The sequence below is a fragment of the Pelecanus crispus genome, chromosome 1 (assembly GCF_030463565.1).
Source record: "Pelecanus crispus isolate bPelCri1 chromosome 1, bPelCri1.pri, whole genome shotgun sequence".
Lineage (NCBI taxonomy): Eukaryota > Metazoa > Chordata > Aves > Pelecaniformes > Pelecanidae > Pelecanus > Pelecanus crispus.
Genome location: NC_134643.1, coordinates 92,125,186 through 92,151,919, shown reverse-complemented (window position 1 = coordinate 92,151,919; position 26,734 = coordinate 92,125,186). Strand labels below are relative to the sequence as shown.

Here is a 26,734-nt window from a genome sequence, read left to right as displayed (position 1 = left end):
TGACAAGATGTAGAAAGAAAAGACAAGAATAATTCATGGGTTGGAGGAAATCCCTTACAGTGGAAGATTTAAGGAGTTCCATCTATTTAGCTTGTCAAAAAGTGGATTGAGAAGGGATATTACAGTGTTTAAATACCAGTCCAGGAGAAAAAGCCCCACTCCGCTCTAAGACTCTCTGAATCAGCAGGATGGACATATCCTGAACTAGTGACCGGAAGCCAAAGCCAAACAGATCCAAAGGAGAAATTGGGCTTAAATATTTAAACAGTGAGAAAACAAAGCCCTTGCAGCAGGCTACCAACGGAAGGGATTCTCTGTGTCCCAGTGCCTCAAAAATCAAGCCAATGCATTTTGTCAACACATACTTCAAATACACGTTAGTTCTTGGGGCTCAGTACAGGATAAATGGGTTGAAATGTCACCTGTGAAACGAAGGGAGTCAAATCAGACAGCTTCTTCTAGCCTAAGCTACGAATCTACAAAACACTCCAACCGTTCGCAGCCAACCCTGGTGACTAAACGCAGAGAAAAAGGTTTCTGCCACAGGCTCCACGGGTGCAGAGCACAGAAGGCAGAGCTCGTCGCTTTCCTTGTGCGAACCGCAAGGCTGCCTGAAGGCAGGGATGTGCTACCCTCGCATCCGCCCGCACAGCCGCTCGGGACTCACAGCAGCAAGATGCTCGTGCAGTGGTCTGGTGCAGGGGGAAGGAACACACATCACAGGGGCAGGGTGCTCACAGCAGCACCTTCAGGAGCCTTTTACACCAATTTATTTCTATACAAGGTGGTTAAAAAAAAAAAAAAAGAAGCCCCTATTGGTTGTTCATACAGAAGTCTGGGATTCTATAGGCTTTGGGTGATTGATTTTAAATCCCAACAACACATGCTTTTTCCCTTGCCTTCTCATTCTCTTCCGAGTCAGCCTCCATGATCTAAAGAAACTAACAAGTGACACACAAGACTAGTAGTCATGTGGACCAATAAAAAAAAAAGGGAAGGAGAATTGAAGACGAAGAGAAAGGGAAAAACAAACGAAGATTGAAAATAAAAATTCGCCAGGATAATGCGTTTTATAAACACAGAGATAGAAACAGTTACAGCAAGGACAGAGCGGGCCGGGGTGGGGAATAGATATTTATATATATATATATATATATAAATTCAAGGGGCCTTCAGTTTATTCTTGTTGGCTCCCCGTTCTCATTAGATTGGTCTCTCTGTGGGGATCTTCATCCCCTTCTCTCCACTGTCCACCTTTTGGGGATTCTCTCCCATGACCAGGGTCCAGAAGAGGCCACCACTGCCATGTGAGTCCAGCCCGTCTTGGCAAGAGGGAGCCTGGGAGAGCACTCTGATGGGAGGTGAGCAGGAGAAGCTAGCCTTTCCCTGCCTCCTGCCGGCTCCTTGAAAAGACTGGTCTATTCCTCCTCCTCCTTCCCTTTGGGAAACTGGGGGCAGGACAGGCATGTGAGAGTCAGAACTGCTGTCGTTCCGCCTTTCAGGAAAGGGAGTAGAGAGAAGGGTGATGATTATTTTGGCAGTCTCTTCCCCTCCCTCCAGTTGTTTTTTGGTTTGTTGTTGAGGCCTGCAGGCTTTTCTGAGGAGGTGGTGGGGGAAGCAGGAGGGAGAGGAGGAGGAGTACAAGCTGCTAGAACATCATCCACAACGGGCAGGAAGAGCAATGAGCAGGAGGAACCCACATTCCTACGGGGCCTCGGCCATCGTGCTGCTCAGACAGCTGGGAGAGAGAGGCAGCAGCCAGTTCAGACAGACTCCTCTCTATTGCTCTCCACCAGGGGAGGAGAAAGAGTGCAATACTCCACAGCCCTCGGGCAGTGCAGGCACCTGTCCGGCCCAGAGAACATGCCTCACCTCTCCCCCCGCACCGGTCTCACCTTCCACCGGGGAGAAGGTTTCTCCCATCCAGTCCTTGGGGCAGGACGAGCGACCCTTCCTCCCTTTCACAAGCAGGAGGGACAGGAATGGATATTTCTCTCTTAGACACTCAAGGAAATCCTCAAAGAACCCCATCCAGCTGTGAACCCTGCCACATTCTTCTGTGGCCTGCTGAAAACATGTGTCCAAGCCCCTGTACGTACAAGGACCGTCTCTCCATCCCATCCACCATGCATGTCTCAACACGCACCCCCCCTTCATACGCATCCTACAGTGAGAGAGAAGGCAAAACGGGGGCCTTTCTTTGGGTTTGAAAGGAGGGGCTCTTGCATGAGGAAGTGATCCCAGCACAGGAAAGGGGCTCTTGCACAAGGAAGCATCCTCCTACCAGGCAGGCTGTTGCACAGAAGGAGCACCCCCTTGAGACAGGCTGTTGTTCAAGGGGCTGCCATGAACAGGGTTACACGGCCAGAAGAGGCTGTTGCAGGAGGAGAGGCCGGAGACTGTTGCACGAGGGCCGCTGCACAAGCGGTGCCCCTGGGCGCAGGCTATGCACAAGAGGCTTTCTGCTCCCTGGGTTGAGGTCTCTCTAGGAGCTGGAGAGGTGCTCCACTTGGATGGCGCTGGTGCTGACAGTGAGGCAGATGTCCTTGTGATGCTCTGAAGTCTTGTAAGGAGTCAGGTCAAAGGAGCACTGGGGGGGAGGGTTGGGTTGGTTAGTGTCTCCAGAAGGGCCCCCTGCTGCCCCCCCGCCCTGCGGCTGGAAGTGCTGCTGCTGCTGAGAGGCCTGGGCTTGTGCCTGAACCACCTGCTGCTGTGGGTCAGGGATGTTGTGTTTCCGCATGTGCTTCATCAGGTACGTCTCCTGCAACGGGAAGAATGGCATGAGAGGAGGGGATGATATTCGCAAAAGCCAACGGGGAGGGACGCGACAGCTCGGGGGCTGCTCCTGTTGGATCCGGAGGAGCTACTCCCTGGGAAGCGTGTCTGCTTCTGCTACCCTCCAGGGCAGCAAACACTCACCGAGGTGTAGGCCCGGCTGCAGATGGAGCAGGTGTAGACCTTGGCGTGTTTCACCGTGTGTGTAGACAGGTGTACCTCCAACGAGGCAGCATCCGTGTACGCACGGTGGCAGTTGTGGCACTTGAAAGGTTTGTCTTTGTTGTGCTGCCGTCTGTGGGACTGGGGGGCGGCAGCAGGGCAGAGGAAAGAGAAATGAAGCGCAGGGAAGGAAGCGAGTATTAGTACTGGAGGTGGCTTCACCTCTGACACCCGTTTCCAGCCAGGCCCCAAGCTCCCGAGGCCCCCGCCTGCTGAGGGAGGTATGCCTGGCTGCTAGCACAGGGGACAGAGCTTCTCCCTCCAGCCCACCACATCTTCCCCACAGATGCCCTTTTTACTCAGGCACACTAGGCATTTGAAGAGCAGTGTCTCCTAACTCTCCACAACCCCCATCTTCTCAGTCTCCACGCAACTCTTTTCTCAGTCCTTTCCTCTTCTCTCCTCCTCTGCCTCACTACACATTTGCTCCCTGCATCTGTCACTGCCCTTCAGGGTGGATCTGCTTTAACCGCTCGCAGGCATTTACAGCTCTTTGCCATTTGGCACACCCCACAGTTCCCCTCCTCCAGGATACTGCAACAGGACATACCACCTCTGCTTCCCTAAATCCCTACTCTTATGCCCTCTATTTCATTGTAAAACAAACAAAAAACCCCAATTAGATCACACAGAATAAAATCTGGGTACGTTTAGCAAAAGTCTTGCCCCAGCTAAGTTAGAAAACTCTGCAGAACAGATGGGAGGAACTTTACCAAGGTCTCACCAATTTCAAGTCAAATTTAGTTTTACAGGATGTGACTGTTCACGTGACTTCTTTGGGTCACTAGTGCCACAAAAGCTCTTCCCCTACCCAGGGCTTCAACAGCTTTTCTGTATTCTTTCACTCTCCTCCCAGCTGCCCCAATTTCTCCATCTCCTCCACCACAGGCAAGCAGCCTCTCCTCTCACTTGACAGCTGCCCTTGCAACCCCCACTGGTGAGCAGGACAAGCCCAGCCCCTTACCTGCAGGTTGGAAAGCTGGGTGAAAGCCTTTTCACACCCAGGGTGAGCGCATTTGTAGGGTCGGTCCCCGGTGTGGATACTGTTGAGGAGGAAGAGCACAAACGGGAGGCAGTGAGCAGACAGGCAGGGCAGACTGCCAGGGCCTGATGCTGTGATCAAATCTCACAGCCACTCAGGAAAGCAGGGAAGGGGATGACGTTGCCTCCAGATGCTGTTCTATCTGGACAAAGAGAGCTCTGCCCAGCTCCTGTGTCCAGCTAGAAGTTAGAGTAAGATAGGCAGTCAAGCAGGTTTCAGAGAGTGACTAGGACTGAGGAGCAAGAGCTTATGAGTGCCTGGCCAGCTCGGCATGTGGACCACCTGAAAATGGGTTGGGAAGGGGTCTGGAGGTCCAGGCTCCCTTGCTCCAAGCTCAGGAGTCCCATATGACCAAGAGGAGTCTGTTCTCTTGCTTCCGCAGTACCAAGAAAGCAGCTCTGTTCCTTCTCAGGATAGACACTCCAATGCTTTTCCCTTTAAGTCATCAGGCTGAGATCACCTACAGTGTTCATCTGTCCCTGTCCCCCTGCAATGCCAGGAGAAGCTTCCACACGCTCAGTCCAACCCCCGTGGTGCCAGGCTGGAAACCCCTACGGCCAATGCCTCTCTCTCTATCGCTCTCTCTCTGTGCCCCCCACGGTGCAAGACCAAGGATCCCCAGGGACAGCACGTGCCCACCTCAGCCCTGCCGTGGTCAGTGTCTCCTGCGCAGCCTCCACTCCGTCCACTCTGGTGGGTCACCTCCTTCTGAGGGTGCAGCCGGCCGCATTCCCCGCCCGCCCCCCGCATGCTTGGCGCGCGTGCTCCACAGGTGCATGCCGGCAGCGCGGGGGGGCCAGGGCCAGGCCCCCAGCCTCCTCTGGCCCTTACCGTGTGTGCTGCTGCAGGTGGGAGAGCTGGCGGAAGGCCTTCTGGCAGTAGCGGCAGGTGTAGGGCTTGGCCCCCGAGTGGATGCGGAGGTGCTGGGCCAGGTAGGATGTGTTGGCGAAGCTCTTGGAGCAGTGAGGACACTTGTGCGGCTTGACAATCGCTGTGTGGAGCTTGGAGTGGATCCTGCCGAAGAGGAGGAGGAGCAGCAGCAGTTGGACACGACCGCCATCTGGCTAGTGCTGATGGAATGAGGGCACAAAGGGGGTGGGACAGCACCACGCTATCTGCTACACGGAGGAACTCCAAACACGGCATGAGCTCGTTTGGTCTCAAACCGTGCTCCCCTTGGATTCAAAAGGCCATGGTCTGTCCGCACCGGGGGAGGATCCAGAGAGAGGAACTATAGAGTTTGGACTGAGGGGCATTGGCAGAGCTGTGTGTGGGAAGCCTACGGCTGAAATAGCAGGGGGTCTACGAGCCTGGACTGAGACGTCTGGCAGAACTACGCTGGGGTGACAGGGAACAGTCCTCCTACACCCACTCTACTCTCACGCTGACACAACCAGCCCTACCTTCTGTCAGAATGCATCACTCCATTGCAGATGCCCCTTAGAGTGAGCAGCGCTAACCTGTGTGCACACCCAGCCCCTCACAGCAACTGACAAGTCTCACGTGTCGGATACCACTACTGCCGGTTTGTCGTGTACGAGACCTGACCAGCCTGCGGAAAACAGCAAGGTCTCCCCAGGCAGTCGCCCACTGAGGGTGCTCACAGCATGCTGGGATGACAGCAACATGCAATGTGGAGGGCCCCCAGCCTCCTCTGGCCCTTACCGTGTGTGCTGCTGCAGGTGGGAGAGCTGGCGGAAGGCCTTCTGGCAGTAGCTGCACGTGTAGGGCTTGGCCCCTGAGTGGATGCGAATGTGCTGGGCCAGGTAGGAGCTGTTGGCGAAGCTCTTGGAGCAGTGAGGACACTTGTGTGGCTTTGTCTCCGTGTGGGACTTGGAGTGGATCTGCATCTCCGACTTGGAGTAGAAGGTCAGCGAACACATCCGGCACCTGGGACCGGGGCGAGGGGAAGAGACAGTGTCACATGGGGGCAAGTCCCAATATGTACCAACTCTAACTGGACGGGGTCTTCCACACTGAGTGAAGAAGGGACATTTTCTCGCTATATGGTTCTGGGGAGGTTTCACTCGGGACACTGTGCTCAGCTGCGAGTACTCCAGTCCCAGAGGGACAAACTTAAGCTAGGAACTGGGAGAAGATACCAAATGAGACCTTGCAGCCAGACAAGTAAAGCTCTTGGAAGAACCAAAGAGGTTAATTTATTAGGCTTACAAGGGAGACAGGGCAGCACTTTGGAAATTTTCCAACAGCAATCTGAAGGGGACAGGAATAATAATTCCCAGACAAAAAAACCACTTTGTTCATCTATGATTTATTTCAGTCAAAAAAAAGGTTGGAAAACCTGGAAATCCCAGATTAAGGTTCATCTTAATAATAGAAGTTAATTCCATGTTCTGCAAAGTCTGCAAAAGCAGTTATGACCAAACCCACTTAACTCTGCTCCCATTTTTGGAGAAGACACTTAAGTATTTAGAAGACAAAATGCTGAGAATAACCACAGCACTGCTTTCCTACTGGGTCTCACAAAGATACTCTGGATATCAAATGCGGTATGTCACTGGTCTAAGGGGTTTTCATCATTTCTACCTTAGTGATGTGACGCAAAATGTTTTGTCTAGGAGTTTGGACCCATCTGTTCCCATAATGATCAGAAACGTATTTGGTAACACACAGACTCTTTGAACAGGAAGAAGCAGTTGGCATCTATCTGCTACGGATGCTGCTGTTAAAAACTGTTCCTCCATCATGACACCAGGCTGTTAAGAGAAGCTTGCACTGTTACACAATTCAAGATGGTAAAAGCTTTTGTGGTTGATAATTTGACAGAGAGACAGAAGTTGCATCCAAGTTACTGGACTTTCTTTTTTTTCCAAATGCATGCCAACCAAGGGGCAGAGTTAAGGTTTCTTTGAACTTAGTTTTTCCATTTGCAGACTTTTCAATTAAACATGACAAAATTGAACCTGCACTTGGAACTTCCAGGGTCACATTTGAGAAAAAAAATGCCACCCAGAAGTCTGGCTAACATGAACTCAACCTTCAGAACAGGTTGACTTATGTTTTTGTCTGGGAATTTCCTCGTTTTACAAGTGTGTACAAAACTGCTCAGTGACAACAGTCTCTGCAGATATTACAAGCCACAGAGAGTTGATCCTCCTCTTCCCCATACCCATCTCCTCCCAGGAGGATACTTCATTACATCTACTATTGTGACTATTTACGTTGGAGCCAGAAGCTTTATGAAGTGTGCAGTCTGATTAGCATATGTAATGTAGGCAATATTTATTCAGCACCTACCTTAACTTCCACAGGCCCTTCCAAGCCACAGCTTTATTTTAAACCATTTAACTGGAAGCCATGCCTCCCTAGCAAGCACTCTACCACACACCTGCCATAACATTTTTTCTTCTCCAATGCTGTTCTTTTACATTCTTTATCATCTCTAACAGTTGTTCCCACGTTTCCTACCTTCATCTTTCTCTTAATCCACTTTAACTGCAAACCCTAACAGAACAGGCAAGCTAAATACATCCTTACATAAATCCCTCCTCACACGCATACAACAATCCTTTCTGGAATCAACAAACAGAAGCAATTTGGCTGTTTATCCCTAGGTCTATTAGAGGTACAAGGAGTAAAAAGGAACATCAGAATAATCTTTTTTAAAAAGTAGCTCTTGGTTTATGAACCAACTACCTCCAAACACTTGTGTGGTTTGTTCCAGGCTTTCCAAAATGTTTAAAGCTAGACTTGAATACAGCATACGCATTTTGCAGTTATCAAGTCATACTTACAGGATGAGGATTGTATCCTTGAAAGCAGCAACGCTAGATAGAACTTTGAGGTGAATACTGAACTGAAAAATACCTCTGAGTCGCCAAGTCCCATTCCCTACTAATGCAAACAATTATGGCATAATCCCATGCATGACTTTTATCAAGCTCCTTCTCAGCAGATGCTTACTCTCAGTTAAACTCTGTCCCACGATATCAGTCCTCTAGTAAGGAACCATTCAGTTGAGAACAAGCTCCCAGTGCGATGCTGTGCTAATATGGCTAACCAAAACAAAGGGGAAAAGCAGCTATCATTTTCGTAAACAGGAATGGTGTGACTGTTCTTGCAACAGCGTGTCTAATTCTGAAGTCCATGTAGTCAACAATTATTGAAATACTCAGACAAGTTCAGTGAACTTAAAGAATGATGGCATGTGGAAAATTGGCTTCACAGTAAAGATTCACCAAGTCCAGTCTATCTAGGTTTGGAGAAAAGCTTAAAAGATAGCTTGGTCAATACCCATATAAATCTACGTAGGGAGAAAAATATCAATTACTAGGGGCCTGTTTTATGAGCAAAGAAAGGTATAATGAGAAACAATAACTGACAGTAGAAGTTAAAAAAAATCCAAGAGGCAATAGGATCTTTCCAGCCATGAGAATAATGCATCTTTGGAACAATGCTTGGAGGCTATAGTATGGTCTCAATCAGTTGGCCCCTACAATCAATATTTTGAGAATCCAACTACCTTTCTGAGAGAAATACCTTTCTAGAAGTTTTGCTCTAGTTTAAATACAATGCTGGGCACTAATCTATTCTGTGCTGTACATGACTATATATTTTAAACAGTCTATTCTGTTCTGAAAAATTCATGAACTTTACTATGTCATCAAGTCTAAGTACTCCCATGCATTAAATCTGTAGTGCCATAAAGCCATCTACTTTATTTTCCATAACTTCTGTTCATCTTTTCCTTTACTTATTTGCTTTGTCAGGAATCTGCCTTCAGGTCAGAAATTCCCTAGAATAAACTTTAATGAAGAGAAACAGACTGAACGTCCTTTCCCATTTTCAAAATAAAATTATAAAGAAGGTATTTCAAAACCTCTCCGGCAGTTGAATAAAAATGGAAGATAATCTGACTGTTAGCGCACCCCCCCCCCCCAAAAAAACCCCTCTTGTCTGAATTTAGCAGCTATAGACATTCCAGTATTGTTTTTCAAACAATATTTAAAACAAAAGTCTTGCAAGGACTCATTTTCCAATCATCTAATTAGCATCATCCCTGAGAGGGCAAGAATGTTATGTAGCATTAACAAATTCATGAGCCTTATGAGTTAAAAAAGGCCCTGGAATATAGCAGAAAGCTGCATTTCAGAGAGTTTTGTATTGTGTGGTATCAGGCATTTTCAAGGGAACAAATGATCCATTTAATTAAGGGCATCTGCCTCAGACAACATCAAATATTAAAGGGGAAGATGCAATCAGCCCTCTAGTGGGCAAATATGGATTCAAAAAAATGTTAAATCTATATGGATAATGAGAACATCGCATTTGACGCTAGCAGCGTTTCAGTATTCTACTTCAGTGAAATTCTCCTGGCTAGGGAGAAGAAAACTTGGGAGTGCTCCTTGCTAAGCATGAACAAAACACTATATGAAATAATTGATTTTTTTTCCCTCTGTTTAATATCCAGTTTTAATCTTTTCTTCCCACTGTGCTTCTAAACTACTGCTACTTCTACTGTATTCTTTCTGAGAGCATGGAACAGAAATGACTGCAGCATCCTCATTGACAGCGTGACACAACATCCCTACAGCTGCTTGTTATGGCTCTGCAAATTTAGACAGCCAAAGAGAACATATTCTTAATAACACAGAGGTGTATCTCTTTATATAAATAGTTAATTTAGTACTCAGCCATATGCCAGAGATCAAAAGTAACCCCTTTCAATGTTTATAATCCTTTCTTTTTATAGGGAATCTGCAGGGAAATAAAGTGAGACATTGAGAGAATGTTCATGTTAGACAGAAACACCCTTAAAAATCACGAAATGCCAGTAAAAGGTGGATGTACAATTCTAATTCTGCTCCCATATGAAAGTCATCATGATGAGTCATAAACAAAATGATGCTTATAGCAACTAGACTACAACTCTGTGGCACACAGTGCCATATTTTTTTCCTCTTTTCATGGAATGTTCTGCCTCATTCATCAGATGCTGTTATGAGATAAAATACCATCTGAAATACCAGCTCATAGTAAAATTTGCCTAGCATGGATTAATAGCATTTTTCAATCAAGTGCTCAATTAATCAGTATCACAGTTGTGAAAACTATGTAAGCTTTTACATGGCTTTGAGAATTCAAATTCCTAATATCTACTGAGATTAATCTTAGAAATTAATTGAGCCCTTGCTCCTTTGTTAGGCTACAAATACAAGTTAGACCATAAGTTTAAAAAAAAAAAAAAAAGAAAATCAAATCAGGAAGGTCCAAAGTTAAACTAGATGATAAGAGTAAGTTTAGGCTGTCAGAGTCAGCAGTTCATATAGCAAGGAAAGAAATGTACTGCCTTTGCAATGCAGAGTTAATGAAGTAACTAATGCAAGCATAGCATAATAATGGATGCACAGTTCATGATAAATGCCAGTTTAACCCTCGCATTCCCCTATTTTTTTTTAAAGCTGAACATTTTCTTGCTAATATTTTATAAGAGGCAGGGGAAAGGAGACAGACCATCCAAGATACACAGCCAGAAAACTTGGGTAAGACCTAAATAAAGCCAACGAGTATGAAGATGACAAATGAAAGCATATGAACTCTGCTTCCACACTTCTACACCTAGCATCAACTCCTATTCAGAAGTTAACATTATGGTTCCATTTACCAATTTACACTACTGGCATGCATACTATCAAATCTATCAGCTACGTGTAGAGATCTTAGCCAACTTACTTCCACAGTCCTTCAGTCACTTGGTGGCTTGAAGAAAATCACGCTCTCCTGGCAAGGCAGCAAGTGTTTTTAAGTGCTCTCACCATATAGCACTTTTCCAGTTCTCAGATTTAAGGGCATTCCTGCATTTTGTCCATTTTTCCAAAAGATCTTTTAAAAATACCAGACCCAGAATTTTGTGGTATTTCAGCATGCTTCACAAGTTGCCCATCTTCTTTTAATGAGTCCAGCATTTATGCTTTCAACAACTGTATTCACCCTCTTCTGTCACAGCCTCGCACTGGGAGCTCACATGATCTCACTTAATTCCTAAAAGTCTTTTTCACAGTCATTGCTTTCCAGGATACCGTTCCCCCATATTCCTTATCTTTAGATCAAAGACATTCAATAGTATCCAACAGGACACTTCTGTCTGATATTGTTTTCCACTGTGTCCAAACGCCTAGGTCTCAATCCCTGACTGCTGGAGAAGTCGCACAGTATGACCCAAAAGGCTAAGTCTTCCACTGGGCTGTATTAAAATATATTTTGCTTGAATAGTTCCAGTTTAACAATCACATTAACCTTCCCCGTTTCTTTTTAGCTATCCACCAGCACTGCTTCTATGTGTAAATTATCAGCCATGACTTTCTGTTGACCTCCAAATCATTGAACAACATCAGGCCTAAGACCTTGTCTACCAATTTTTGCAATCAGTCACCATTAGCAAAAAGACCAGCAAAACGGTAAAACATAACAAGGGGTTTCCCCGTACAGTGATAACATGCAAAAGCTAAAATTAAAAGAATACAAAAGGCCCATGAGAAAGCACTAGCAAATTTGGAAACACCAGAATTAAGGTCACCTATGTCACCATAATTTGGCTCCGCAATGCAGGTGCATTCTGATACAGCTTTATTGACTGTTTCCACAGAACTGCATCCTTACTATGTTGCACAGACAGATACTTAACAAGCAAGTGTTCACTTTTCTTCATCACCACTCCGTGTACAGCCTCAAGCCTCATCGACCACATGCAATTCCAACCTCATGAAGCAGAATCATTCATCTGTTGTACCCACCACAGAAGTATCAGTGCTCCATAAGCACTCATCTATCCCCAGCAATGTCCCTGTTTTATTTTTTCTAAGGGAAGGGAGTGAAACACAGCAAAACAGACATACCCACTAATTCTGAGTGGTCAAATGGACACCTGTGACCACTTCTTTTTCCTTTAAAGGAAAATTTATGTTATATACATTCAAATCACAGCTCCTATAGATTTCTATGCTACAGCTATGAGATGCAATGCTTCTGCAAAGCAAAATAGAGCCTGACACATAACAGAGGACAATGATACTTGAGAAGAGATTATGGTTTTGGGAACACCAAATGTTAATTATTTCAGGATAACTGTCTGTGGTCATTTTTAGCCTGCAGCAAATGCAAATCCACAGAAGACTAGACCTAACTCATATTTGCAGACGCTTCAAGGCAAGATTATCTGCAGGCCTGAACCACAATGGCTGTAGGATACCATAGCAAATTTGTGGCAAAGGCAAGCATAATCTTTCTCATCCTTCTCAATTCTGCAACCCCATGTCAATATATATATATTATTTTTTAAGATACTCCTTTCAGGTTCTCTAACTAAACATGCAGGACTCTGACAGGCCATCATGTACACAATGACTACAATCACATAATGAAGGATGGTATCAAAGTGCATTGACTCAATAGGGCCAAATTAAGGTGTGATCAGATAAGATGCGCGGCAGAATAGTTTTGAAGTTCTCTCTCCCCAGTTGAAACTGTAACTGGCCCCCTTGTTCCCTTGCACACACTCATTCCATTGACATGCAAGTAACATGTGCTAAAATTAAAACTCATGACTGCAGAACCTTTACTATTAATTCCTTCTGCTTGGCACCATGATGAACTGAGAGTGCGCACGTGCGCACACACATGCACACAGTTACAACATCTCAGCAGAAGGGAGAGAACTTACCATAATGCAAGTTTTTACCTTATTATATCCTGAGGCATGTGGTCGGTCTTAATTCTGACATTTTCTAACCTCCAGGCACAGCATTCATATACAAAGCAAAGCTTATGTGTACAAACTGTGTGTGTGTATATATGGATGTGCATGTGCACCTGTCCTCCTTAAGAGTTTTGAGATCATAAGCCAATTTCAGCTAAATCTGGAAAAGGGGTAAGGATCTTAAAGTCACCACAAGTCTCATAAAAATATGCAGCTGGGGAAAGAAGAGACACCCTCTTGGAGCCCCCTGCTGAGGGAAAGGCTAGTAAGCTCACCCTTGATTAGACATCAGAGAATCCACACAGGAGAGAGCCGCTGGAAACCAGGCTTCATTAGTTCCGCTGCTCACGGAACTACTTGTTAAAAAAAGCAAACAGAAATTCCAACATGTGGCATCATACTGACACCCACGTTGGTCATCAGCAATCTTACGATCCACTGCACAGACCTCTGCCACTGCAGCTAGGATGATAAATGATAGCAATGGTAGTTTGTCACCTTTTTCTAGCCTTAGAGGGGGATGAGGTTCTTTGCCAGAGGAGGCCACATTCTTGTGCTGACATGAGACACACGGCAAAATTTAGGAATATTGGGTTGAATATTTCTAGGCTTTGGAGGGAATGTGGTCAAACTTTCTGCATGACACTTCAAACTTAATTCTCCCTTTGCCCTTAGCCTTCTAGCCTGTTGCAATCTCCTCTCTCCTGCACCAAGACCCAGGCCCAAGCTCTTTTACCCACATGCCCCAGCCTCCTTATCCTCTACTGCAGCGGCTCTTCCCTATTCCATTCTCCCAGTTACCTAATATCTGTCTCCTTTCCCCCAAGCTTCTATTTCTCTGCCCACATCCCATGCTCTTGTCCCCATCTGTTCTGCTAATTCTAGGTATCTCCTCATTTTCCAGCCCCTAGCAGATCTACCTTTTTCTTCCTCCCCTCAGTCTTGCTCCTTTATAGCTTATCTCTGTGCCATCTCTCCCTTGCAAATAGACTCCCCATCACATCTTCGGCTGCATTGCCTAGCTTGTAGGCTCTAGTCTTTTTCTCTCTCCTCCTTTTCAATTCCCATGTCTGCTCTACCAAGTTTCCAGACTTCCTGGACAAAATCAGCTCCAGGCCCTGCCCATATCTCATTCTTGTCCCTTTACATTTGAACTAAGCAGTGTCTTCTCACACCTTGCCTTTGTGCCCATCAGAGGGGGGAGGTTACTGTCAACACTGGGCACAAAAGACTCCCTTCTGAAGCAGAAGGAGGAGTTGTGACTGAAGGAGAAGCATGCTTGGCCCTTCAGCACTAGTCTGGAAGACGCTTATTGCTGCAGAGAGAATACACATGTAGTCCAGCCTCATACAGAAACTTAGAGAGGTTAGAGTGTATTTATCTCTTCTGTGGAGACAGACAGTCTGGTCAGTGCCTGGAGTCACGCAAGCCTCAAAAAACGTCAAAGAGGACACAATCTTCACATATTTCGACTACCAAACTATAAAGCATCTCAGAGCATGCTTGACAGATTTTTTCCAAGCTTACAACTTGGCCATATTTGAACATATTTTCACAGATATATGTGGCTTACAAAAGCCATAGCCACCAGATTTCAAATCTATTCAACACCATGGGAAGTTCACCAAACAGCAATGCTAAATCCAGCACAGGGCAGAAAAGAAGGCTTAAAATGAGACCTGTCTGAGAACATACCCACCTGCTGTATTCAAACCACTGGCTCCCCTTGTGTCCCTGATTTCCTCACTAAAGGGGGCCTCCATCCAGCTTCTTTGCACTTACAGCGGCAACTCTGCTTCTTGCTAAGCCTTCTAAGGCTTCTGCACACTTTTTCACCCTGGACTTACCCGGGAAGCTTCCTATGTCTCTCAGCTGCTTATTGTCTCCTAAACACCCTGCTGTTCCCACAACTAGCAGTGGGGAACAGAGAGCTTGTTGGTTACAGTATGATGGCAAGGCCCTTCTCAAGCCTACAACTTTTCTGTTGGTGTCCTAGGCTCCAAAGCACAGGTTGCAAAACCGTTCCAGACTATAAACTGGTATTCATCCTAGCCTTTACAAACTTAATACTGGAACCAAGCAACGCCTATAAAGAGCTCTCTTCCTCTTGCAAAGAAGAAACTATTTAGAGAACTGTTTGTCAGAGAGAGAGAACTGATGACCTGGCCCAGATAGGCTGAACCACTTCATCAGTCTTGTCCACTGATCACATCACACCGCAAACTTCTAAAAGTGCACAGGTATGGGCACCAAAACAGTACTAAAAAACAATACTACTGTCTTCAGGACCTATGCTCACTCTCTTGCTCAGCACCTTTTAAAGTACCGAGAAGAAGCCATGTGCTTCACATGGACAGCATCTTACTAGAAAGACTCTTGATGCCAATGTCAGGTTGGATGGGGCTCTGAGCAACCCGATCTAGTTAAAGCTGTCCCTGCTCACTGCAGGGGGGTTGGGCTAGATGACCTCTAAAGGTCCCTTCCAACCCAAAGCATTCTATGATTCTATCTCATTTTCCACAGAAAAAGTAAATTCTACAAAGATGTCAGGGAAGATTAACAAAGAGCTGACAATGAATCCAGACAAGACTGAAGCGACATTAGTCATGAAGGAAAATGCTTCACAGGACTGGGTTAGATGCTGTCCCCTGCAGGTGCAAGCGTTCTTTTAATAGCACAAAACAAAGCACCGAGGACTCTGCTAGACTAATCCTAAGGCTAGATGTACAAGATCTGCAAGGAACACCACCATTAGCAAAAGCCTCACACCTTTTCTTACAAAGAAAAAACCTAGTCACAAAGATTCTTACACCACTTTCACAGCAGACTACTAATTCACTTCTAGAGATGTCTAACCATTTGCTGAAGCAGGAATCTCTATTCAGTAGAGAATGGGATGAGCTGCAATATGAGTATCACCTTTGTGCTCCAATTCCTTCCAAGTCTGCCTTGCTGTGCTGCCCATTGAAGGCCTTACTCTGTCTTCACCAACACACTAGGAGCCAGGAATTAGGGAAATCCGCCATCTGCCCAGGCACTCAGGACAAGATACCTCACAGAGCTCAAAAAGGAACTTAAAACCAAAAAACATAAATTTCACAAAATAATCCCAGGCTTTAGGAATTAGGTACTTAAAAAAAAAAAAAGTCATATTGATCAATATAGTACAACTCCTTTCAGGCATCTGACTAGATTGTCCTCAGTGTATCATCGTAAGAATCAGTGAAATCATACAAACGTAGACATATGAATACTACAAGCAACTCCTCCTCCAGCCTCAGAAGGGAGAAGGAATAGATGAACCTCACCCACAGTCTTAATTTAGCTAGGATATGTCTGCATACTGTCGTAACGGGAACTACCCAAATCATCCTCTAGAATGCATAAGGAACCCAGGAGTCCTCAAAGTTTTAACTTACAAGTCTATTCACATGTATATTATGGAGAAACAATTTTACTGTATTTCACAAAGGTTTTCTCTCCCACAGCTCCAAGAGAAGATAGCATTTTCCTTTATTTTTTCAACAATTATTTTTAGTTCCAAACTTGCACATGGAAAGCATCAGCCAAAGAGAAGATCCCAAGGAGGGCAGAAGTACTCCTTGGTGGTCTTCAATAAATCTCAATTTAGCTATCTCGCACCTTAGCTCTGCTCAGAGGAAGGCCTGCCTGGGATGGAGGCTGGAGGAAGAGGCAGAGATAATCACACTCGGATTAAACATGAAGACAGGAAATCTTCCTGATTACATGTTCCTACATATAAACTCATTTGTTTTTTTCCTGCAAAGTCTTTTTCATGAGCTGTTAAACAGACTATGCGTGTTCATAAAGTTTCTGCTGAGTCACTCCACCTGGTCTTGGGCATTTTTTTCCAAACTTACAAGTAAACAAGGAGCTATAATTAAAGCCTTGGTTCAGCTTTAATTCTAGTGTTCACTGCCAATTGTGTCCCCTGTAAATACATATTTAACAACCTAATTAGCAACCCAGACTGTAAGCAGCTTGAGTAGTGTGGAATTGTGGCTAAGGCCCAAAATAAATGGTGGTATTACAAATAGCAAGCTACCTAACACTCCCACCCCTCTTCACCATACGCCGATTATATTTTCAAAGTGGAAGAACTGGGACATTGGGGTAAGAGAATAAAAAGGCTGATCCGAGCTCTGGTTTTGTATCCATTTAACTGTATTGATTTAAAAATGTAAACATTTTTTAAATGCTACAGTTAAAAATGAAACAGTGCCTAGGGTGGATGCACTGACTCTGTGTAGATGACTTCATATTGTTGTGACTGAATTCCAGAAACATAACTAAATCTGTACAAAAAAAGGGTCTAAGATGGTTAAAGGGAAACTGTTTGAGACAGGATGATGAGCACATAGTAGGGAAGTGAGAAGAGCTATGGACTATCTTCTGCTTCTGTTCCCATCTGGCTACTGCTTTGCCTCTTATTGATCTTAATCATCCCTCAGAAACACCTATCGCTAAATCACCCATACACGCTCCTGCTTCCCAGTGAAGTCAGACCATTACATTTCCTCCCTAGCACTTGCCTGCTCTGTCCAGTTCCCACATTTTCTAAAACATCCACATTCCTTACCCTCTGGTTTAAGTATTCCCTCCTAGTCAATCTCTCCCTTTCCCACCGCTCACTTGTAAACTCAAGCCACATCCCTCCAAGCTCAGAAACCCAACCTCAGGGCTCAGAACTCTCCCCCCTCTTATCTGATAGCCTTAGGGCTCAGAAACACCCTAACACCTAATTCAGAAATGTTTTTTTTTTTTTTCTGTTTTGTTGGGAATGCTGAAATAGGAGATCACTGGGGCAATGCACACAGGAGCAGACACTATCACCACAGTTCACTTCCTGCTCTGTGTGCCTCCAGTTTGTAGTCTTTACACTGGACAGACTGGAGTCCTAATTTGGGGCACCCGGGTACCCTAGGGCTCTCAGCTACACCAGAAGTGCTCCAGTTGCACCAGACAGTACTGCATTCTGCAGTACACCAGCCATACTACCTGGCTGTGGCATCAAGGATACAGTTCAGCCTCCATAACATCCTGGTCATTAACTAACCTAGTAACATTAACATCTGTATATTCAAGAAAAAAAGGCTGCCCACTAAGGAGATCCTTAGTTTTGGGTCAACCCATCAGCTTGCAAACATTTCTGATTAGACAGAAAACTCAACTCTTTCTGCGGCTGAAAGATTCTCTACTCAGGGACTCTACAAGGAAAAGGCAGAGATCTCTTCTTCCCCATGTCACCCTCTGAAGGGTTAAATACACCCCCATCCCCATGCAATGCTACAGTCAAGGTTTAATGCCGCTCCGCACCTGTATGTCTTGCCATCCTTGTGCTGGTCCTCATCATCCTCGTTTGACAGCACAAAGGGGTCACTCATCTCTGGCAGCCCCGACTCCTGCAATCGTTTCTTCTTCCGGCCCCGGGGTGGTTTGGGGGCAACTCCCCCACCCCCGCCACCCCCACCACCTTCAGAGAGGGTGGTTGTCCCTTTCTTGGACAGGTCAGGAACCACCTGGAGGGCTGCCTGGGAGCCAGGGGGTAGCGCAGAGACAATCATGGGAGCTGAGATGGGAAAGGTTTGGGCAGAGGAAGCTGTGGTCACCAGGGAACCTGATGGGGAAGTTATCACCAGACCAGGACCTGCAAAGAAAGAAAGATGAAGACAGTTATCACACCTCTAATTACATCCAACCTCCTTATCCCACAGAAGCGAGCTTTATACACCTACTTTTGACTAGAGCGCAAACAGAAGAGTAGCCTGCACACTCCCAGTCTCCACTGCTGGAAGTCAAACTTCCATAAATAGGGTGGACGTATGGAGCGCCTAGAGATTCACAGCGAAACCATGCCAAGGCAGTCCACACCATCAGTAAGGCTAGGAATAACCTACATCCTGAAAAGAATTCTCCAGGACCCTCTGCCCCCGCATCCCAGGGTCTCCTTCATATGTTGCCAAAGTCTTTGGAGTCCCCTACCTGCTGTCATGAGCCCGGCAGACTGCACTGGTACCACGGTGATGTTCTGAGTCACAGGGGCTTGGCTGTGTGGCGTCAGCTGCTCCGGCTTGGTGTCCGAGTCCATGGAGATACCAGTGGGCAGGGCCACAGAGGTGGGTACTGTCAGCAAGGCAGGGTAGTGAGGGGGAGCCAGGCTGCAGCCCTTCTCTGTGGGCAATAGCTGCTCCTTCATCTTGTTAATAAACATGGTGTTCTCAATCTAAATGGGTGGGAAGAACAGCTTTTAGAATACCCTCGTACAGCTTCTCCCAGCAGTTGGCCGAGCAAGAAATGCAGCAGAAACACTTGTCATGCATGAACTTCTAACAGGAAGCAAGACCAGCGTAATACATTGGAAGACAAAGATCTTACCTGTCCCGAGACGGTGGGCACTGCTGGCCAGAAGTACGGGGAGGAGTTGAAATGAGATTCTTCCATCCTAGCTGGGCACAGAGGGGAAGAGGAAGGGGAAAGGGAAGAGGAATGGAGGAGAAGGAAGACAGACAGACAGACAGACAGACAGACACACAAAAAGAACATTAAACCCAAAGAGACTCCAACATGGAACTGACTCAGTCTAACGCTGTGACAGTTCCTTAATCTCCCCTTTCTTACTTGAGCAACTTCTCCCCACTTTTGAGCTATCTGCCCAAATCCAAAAATTATTTTCAGGGGAAAAAGGTGTCTGCTATTCCCACAGGCTTGGGTCCATCTCAAAAGCCTCTTGCCCAATGGTCCTCCATGCAAAAAAAAAAGGACTGACTACAAACCCAGCACCTCCAAAATTCCCCAATTATCATCCACCCAAGTACATGGCATAAATGATGACGTCTGTGCATCTGCAGCCAGGCAAATACAGCTGAAAACCATTTTTCACAGTCACAGACAGTCTGACCGACAAGCAGTGAAAATTTTGGACCCTGCCTGTCCTTCCACCCCAGCTCAACACTTTAAAGACCCAGATGCAGCAAGGGGACATTAGCATTGTGTTACACAGAAAGACAGACAGGCAGAAAGAGGGAAACAGACTTGCCCAAGATAACAGACAGCCACAGCAGACCAAGAAGTCAAACTTAGGGCTCCTAACTTCCTGCTGCCCACTACTCTGACTTCCCCAGCCCCACTCTCAGAAGAAACCCAGAAATATCACTCAATATTCCTGACAGACAAGATCCTCCTCTCTCATCCAACGAGACTAGGCAGCGGGAAAACAACCTGACTATTCTGCTCCTGAGATACCCTATTTCCAAGTGAGATCATGTCACGGCTCTATTGCCCATTTCATTCCCATCTTTGGGACAAGATTCTGTAGGACTCTGTCCCCAGCCAAGTGCCCACTGCGCCACCTCAACTCTCCATGCAGTCAGAGGACCAGTTAAACACCAAAAGATAGCCCTCTGAAGACAGAGGTGTAATCTTTTTAGGAGTGCCCAGCTGAAGAAGCCCTTTCTATTCTAATCCTTACATTCCTCTGTGTGATAGCATTAGCAGACAAAGTTTGTTACACTTGTGAAAATGGTATTCAAAAACTAAAGAAATCCACAAAAGAATATTTTCTGAAGCAGAAGATGCACCCATTCCTGAACAAATATGGCAAAACTGGTAGGTGAAACACACGTGGTAAAAACTATGCTGAGAGAACATCTGGCAGAGCAAGCCACTTAGAGAAAGCAAGCACTGTAGGTTTCTCATGCAGCTACCTGCAAATTGTCCCACTCCTACTTCTGTTATGATGTGGCAGTAGTCTAATTAATGAGTAAATATTGTTTCTGAAGGGCCTGTCTCAATCATCAGATAAGCTGAGGAGCATGCCCCGAGTAGCATGAAACACGTACTTTCCAGGAGTATATTAGGGCAGAATAAATACATGTGGAATTGCTGTGTGTGAGCCAAAATGCAAAGATAATTTTCCTCTATGTAGAGAAGCAGTATTTAAATGAACCAAATTACCTGATAATTTTGTTTTTATGAATTGCTCGCGCAACAGCAAAGCCAAGTATTCCTGCCTCACTCACTCACTACAAATCAACCAATAAACACACTTAAGGATGAATTATTTACCTTGCATCGGTGGCATGCAGTCAGACTGCCAGCTGCCTGACTGAATTACTCTGGATTTACATTGCTGTGATTCAATCAGAATCTGATGGGGCAAGACTCTTACCTTCTTTCCTCTGCTTTCTTTTCTGAGCCAAATTAATTATTAAGTACAGTGCCTACAGCAAGGCCCTATGTATGTAACGCTTAATTACATTACTTTTTTCTTCCACGGGATGGACACACATGAAGAGATAATGCATTCTTGGCAATTGAGCACCACCTGAATCAAGAGGGGTTTTTTGTTTGGAATGTCAAGTTTGGGTTTTGGGGGGTTTTGTCTGTTTATTTTTGGTTTTAAAATAAGTAAGCTCTTATTTGCTCAGCTTCCACATCAAAAACATCAAAGTGAACCTGATTCCATAAAAACATAAAGTCTCATATAATAATCAGATGCATTTTCCAAATAAATGTTGTAATTGTCCAAGACTCCCCTGGATTCAACTGCATACTTCAGGAATTAAACAAAAAGATGCCAACTTAAACAAAAATCACACAACAGCTTCCTTATTTAAAGAGTACAAGGTGTGAAAGGCAACTCCATTCCCAGATTCTAAAATCCAGCCTAGCACAGGCGAGGGCACTCAGTGGCTGCCTGTCTCCATCTAGTCCCCTACCAGAACTTCGCAGAACACCTAACTTTTGTTTGCTTAGTTTACAAAGCGTGCAAGTCAAAATAAGGCTCTTATCAATTCTCAAAAGATGACTACACTGTTTTCGTTAAACTCCCTTAGAATCCACCTCCCCATCCAAAAATCTTCATGCTTGAGCGGATATCAGGCCTCAAAACTTTTGGCTTGGAAGGCTGAAGTGTGATGAAGTTATAAGAATGTGGAGGAAAAGGAGGAATGGTGTAAGAGTTGAAGCTTTCATGCAATCTCACTAGCAAGCCAGTCTTCCAAAGGGAGAAAACAAAGATAAGACTCCTCCACCAAACTACTGCCCTAATACCCCCCACTGTCCCTCCCCTACCCCGCTTTTAGGCTAAAGGATATTTTGAAAACATGCACCCCTATTCGCAGCCCCCACTTTAACGCTGCTCACACTTACTTTACCAGAACTCTGCACGTAACCCTTCCAATTGCTCTATAACTACCAGACATGGGCTGGAGCTTCAACCCTGTACCACAGCACGTTCCCACTGCAGTGCCTTCATCATCCCAGCTTCCACAAACAGGCCAGAGATGGGACCTTCTTCCTATTCACCAGTCTAGTATCAGACAGATGTCAACGTACCCTCCTGATATAAACCAAAAACACCTTCTATGTACAGTCCACAAATGTACATACACCAAATAAACAACCGAGTGAACCAGAGAACTCACAAGGGACAAGGAATCTGGAGTTTAGATCTCAGAGTACTTCACAGAATCACATACTTAACGTGCTGGACTTATACTTCTTTGCAGGTCATCACTTTAATCATAAACACACAGATAAAAGCACGTGCAAGTATACGGTGAGGTAGAGGCTGTGTTTCTGGAAGGCATAATCAAGGTTGGATATGCAGGTATTTAGAGGTTTGACTTTTAACATGGTTTTCTTTATTCTCCAGATGCCTAGCTTTTATTTTTCTATTCAGTGTAGAGTTTTTGATTGACAAAAGGCCCTGAGTATGACACTCGGGAATGATTTACAATGTCATTTTATGCCTGCCCAAGATCTTTGTTCAATAACAAGGAGCTTTCAGGCTTAATTGCTGCAAAAGACTAAGGATGCTGAAGGCCACGCAGGCCATTAGGTCAAATGTAAAAATGCCTCCACAAAGCTCATAAGCACCAAAAAGTTCAAGCTCCGCTGCATCTTTAGAACAAGCACATCTGGATGCACATCAGGAATACCCCAAACATGCCGGACAAAGTCCCGAAGCCCAAACCCGCGCACCAGAGCTAGAACAACCTTGGTGCCGCTCCCCGACACATGCGTAGCCTCCACCCCAACCGACTGAGCCTCCGTCGGAGCAGGTGCCTGGCAGGGGACGTACCCTGCGCCTCAGCTCCTTCCAGGCAGTCAATCCCCTCTCCCGCACCCCAGAGCTCAAGTGACTTCAAGCCCCCAACGCCGGGACCTGCGGCCCACCCCGTCCCGTCCCCCCCAGTGCGGCCGGAGGGAGCCCCCGGGGCGAGGGTCACTCACGCAGCTCCGGGAGCTCCTTACCCCTCTCACTCTCCCTCCTCTTGCATTTCTCCTCCTTCCAGGGCCGTCTCTGCAAACAAACCGCCAGGGTTACGGGGGCGCCCGGGGCCCCGCATGACAGCGGGCGGCGCAACGCGGGGCCCCCGGACCCGCCGGCCACGTCCAGCCCCCGGGGGAGCGGCCATGGGCGGGGGAGGGCGCTCCCCGCGGGGACCGGCCGGGATGGGAGGGGGGGCCCGGACCCACCTCCCCCCGCGGGGCCCTGCGCGCACACGGCGGCGGCGGCCGAGGACGGGGCGCGCCGCCCGGTCGCCCCCCGCGGCGCGGCGCCGGCCCGGAGCGCGGCTCCCCTGCGGCGGAGCCCCCGGGCTTGCTCTGCACCCGACACCGGGACGGAGGGACGGGCGGGCGGGCGAGCGGACAGACAGACAGCCCTCCTCCGTTTCCGCTTCCGGATCGCTTCGGCTCCGGAAGTCCCGCTGCCCCGGGAGCCCCCCGCCCCCACGCCCGCCACCCGGCAGATTACCGGGCACCACCCCCCAGCGGCGACCGCGACCCCGACCCCGACTCCAGCGGCGGCAGCGGCCTCCTCACCGGAAAGAGGAGCGGCGAGTCGCTTCCGGATCAGGGGGCGGAGCGCGCCTCAGCTCTTCCGGGGCGCCGACCGGAGCGGAACGGCGTCATCGGCGGCTTCGCTTGAAAAAGAGGCGGAGCGGCGGCGGCCGCCGGCCCGGGGCAGGTCTCCCCCCTCCTCGGCGGGGTCGTCGCGGACGGCCGGGCTAGGCCGGAAGCGGGGACCGGGCGGTGACGGGGGCAGAGGCGGGCGCGCGCGCGCTTACCGGAAGTGCGGGGTGCCGGCGCGCGGGGAGCCTGGGCTGGAGGAAGGGCGGAAGTGGCTGTTGCCGGCGGGGGCGGGCGGGCGCGCGGCGCCCCCGAGCCCGGCCGCGAGACCGCTTCCGGCCGAGGCGGCCTTCCTGGCGTGACGTGCGCGGTGCGGGGGGGGGGGACGGGGACAGCCGCCCTGATGAATATTCATGAGCGCTCATGAATAATTCGGCCGCCGCCGCCACCTCCTCCTCCGCGCCTCACGGCCCGCACCCCGGCCCCTGCCCGCCGCCCTCCCCTACCTGCGGGCAGCTGTCGGCGGCCGCGCTCCGGCTCCCGGCTGAGGCGGCCCGGGGCAGGCGTGAGGCCGCGACCGCCCGGCCTGCGCCTCCTGCCCCGCGGCCGGTGGCCGCCCCACCGCCTTCCCGCCCCGCCGAGGCCGCCCCGCCGGTTGCCTCCGAGCCGCTTCTGGCAGAGAGCGCCGGCTTCGCCTCGGCCCGGCCTCCCGCCAGCCTGCCGCGCCCGGTGGCTCTACGGGGGCCCGGCTGGCGCCGCGTCCGCTGGCAGCGCGGGAGGGAGTCGCTGGGTCAGCTCGGGCGGCCGCGCCAGCCCGGCGAGATGGGCGGCTTGGGGGTTGCCGGTGAGTTGCCCCGAAGGCTCGCCGCCGCCGCCGCCTGGGGCGGTCCCTGCCTGCCCCTTCGCCTGTGCTGGCTCTGGCCCGGTGCTGAACACCTTCGTCACGCTAACCGGACAGAAAGGACTTTCGGCAGGCTGCTTTTCTGCCAGGTGGGCAAACCGGACCGCCCCAGTCCCATAAGTGCTGTAGGGAACAGGAGAGCAAGGCCAGGCGCAGAGGCGAGAGGGGTATCCCTCTTCCCATAGGCGCAAGCCAGTGGCTCGTATCACCACACCCAAATACTAATTTTTTTATTTGTAAGCATTCACAGCTTGACCCCAGAGGGGGCTGCAACTCGCCCTTATTCTCACTCATTGAGAATTCAGTTTCACAGATTCAACCCACCTAAGTTTTGGCTGGCAGTTTCCCGCTGCCTCCCGTGTGCTGGCACTACCAGGCGCGTTGCTGTGCAGCGTGAGTTACTGCGCTCGAAGCAGCGCTCAGTCACTTGAGCCTCGGTGATGGCACAGGAGAAGGCACGAGGCTGCTTCTGGAGAAGATGACACAGAGGCACTCGGCAAGGTTGCTAAGCCAGGCTGGCTGATCATCCCCACACCAAATTAGAGACATCCCACAAGATCAGCAAGCCAAGCTGGCTGTTGCAGCTCTGCTCTGTCTTAGACTCTTAAAATTTTGGGGGAAAGAGACTTTTAGATATCATCTTCATTCCGCTGCTCGTAGCAGGGCTAACTTTGGCACTGGGCCCACCTCCCAAGTCAGGTTAGGTTACTTTCCTCACCTGTGGTGTTGCTCACTGGGCACTTGGCTGAGCCATTTCAGTGCTCTGACTTGGGAGAAATATGTTTTTTTAATTGTTGCATGAGTTTTCTGCCAGCTTGGCATGCTGGAACAGCTTTTTCAGAGCCAGCATGAGTAAGAGGGTGGGACCAGGGAGAGCACAACTATAGCAGCCAGCGGTTAGATTGGCTCGGGCGATCATGAAACCGCAACATCCGGAGCAGTGGGCAAAGGGAAATCTCCTGGCGGCTGAGAGGCAGGTGGCTGGAGCCGCAGCGCCCGCCTGTCCCCAGAAGGTGCTGGGGTATTGGTCATCCCAGGCAGCACAAAACTTCCTCCTGGGAGGAGCCAGGATTAGCTCTGTGCTTTTCAGCAGGAGTCACATGAAGGCAATTGTTGATTTATTTAAATAAAAGGAGTTGGCAGCCTAATCAGTTTGGAAATTAATTTCCTTGTTAATTTGGGGGTTTTGACTTGCTCATGAATATTCACAAATGCTCATCTCTTTTTTTTTTTTTCCCCTCCTCTATGTAATTTATTTTTGTGATTGTCAGATCACCTCTGAAGGTGACATTTCTCTCCTTATTCTGCAACGCGGCAAATGTATTCAGTCTTATGCCTTGGAAGAGGAACTCTGGCCTGGCACTGAAGTCTCGTTCACCTCTTCTTTGCCCTAGAGTCCCTTGTAGCCTCTCAGCTTTCCTCCTTGCTCTCTGAATGCTGCCTAGAAAGAAAGAAGACCAAGAGTCTCCTCCAAGAAGAGGGCTGGCCTAGGCTTGGTAACTGGGAGAGCTTGTCAAAACACCCTATACCGGACAAAGAAAAGTCATAATTGCCAGCTGAGGAGCGGGACAAAGTGGTTAATTTTTTCTTACCGTGCCTAGTTTTCTGCTCCCCCTCCCACCCTGCACTGCCGAGCACCCTTCAGTAGCACGTGAGGCAGCGTGACTAACATCTGTCACAGACACTTGATTTCTCTTATCTCCTTTCCTTAGGAGGAGGCAAAATCAGAGAAATACGGGTGTGCGTCTCTGGAGAGTACAGCTGATCTCTTCACTTTCTTTCCCAGCGCTCTTTTGCCCCTCTTTACTTATCCTGCCTGCCCTTGCTTCTCTGCACCAAGGAGGAGCATCCTGGCTGCCACCGCAGGTTTTTCCCCAGTGAGGTGTGCCTGTATCCCACATGTATGTTGTCCTGGTTTCCGCTTAGGGCTTCTGGCATTTTGTAACGTCTCCCAGCTGGGCTCGGCTGAGGAATGCGGTGGTTAAAAGCCCGTGTATTATCACTGATGCTGGGGGCGGGAGGAGCAGTGCGGGCAGCAGTGGGGTGACGAGGTGCCATCCTTACCCCCTGCTTGTGCACAGGGGTGAGCTTGGCTGAGAGCCGGCCCCTGGGCAAGTAGTATGATGCATGTAGCGGAGACCACCAGGCCCAGTGGCTGCTTCCACACTGGCTCATTTCTTTAGAAAACTCAGCTTTGGTA

The 26,734-nt window shown here is 48.2% G+C and overlaps 1 protein-coding gene across 2 annotated transcripts; it reads right to left on the bottom strand.

Annotated features, from left to right (window-relative positions):
• Nucleotides 1–754: 754 nt before the first annotated feature.
• Nucleotides 755–23,636, bottom strand: ZNF384 (zinc finger protein 384). 2 transcript variants are annotated; one of them, XM_075715489.1, is made up of 10 exons: nt 23,607–23,636; nt 23,034–23,082; nt 19,152–19,222; nt 18,759–18,999; nt 18,093–18,303; nt 5,705–5,929; nt 4,871–5,053; nt 3,962–4,040; nt 2,920–3,078; nt 755–2,761 (listed from the first exon to the last, which is right to left on the bottom strand). In XM_075715489.1, exons 3-10 carry the CDS (start codon nt 19,215–19,217, stop codon nt 2,486–2,488), a joined length of 1,440 nt encoding a protein of 479 aa, XP_075571604.1. In that variant the 5' UTR covers nt 19,218–19,222; nt 23,034–23,082; nt 23,607–23,636; the 3' UTR covers nt 755–2,485. The 2 variants fall into 2 exon arrangements, with proteins under 2 accessions (XP_075571604.1, XP_075571595.1); XM_075715480.1 differs by lacking the exons at nt 23,034–23,082; nt 23,607–23,636 and adding exons at nt 21,927–22,116; nt 22,202–22,479 and having other exon boundaries at nt 18,093–18,423; nt 19,152–19,218.
• Between the last annotated feature and the right edge of the window lie 3,098 nt (nt 23,637–26,734).

Bases quoted from the DNA above. Each gene is read 5' to 3' on its own strand.
- ZNF384 (XM_075715480.1), bottom strand. From the start codon at position 21,979: ATGTCTGGTAGTTATAGAGCAATTGGAAGGGTTACGTGCAGAGTTCTG. The intron at 19,219-21,926 runs GTAAGTGTGAGC...GTGCCCAGCTAG, and splicing joins ACGTGCAGAGTTCTGGTAAA to GATGGAAGAATCTCATTTCA. The intron at 5,930-18,092 runs GTGCGGAGCGGC...CCCCGGTCCCAG, and splicing joins AAGGATGGCAAGACATACAG to GTGCCGGATGTGTTCGCTGA.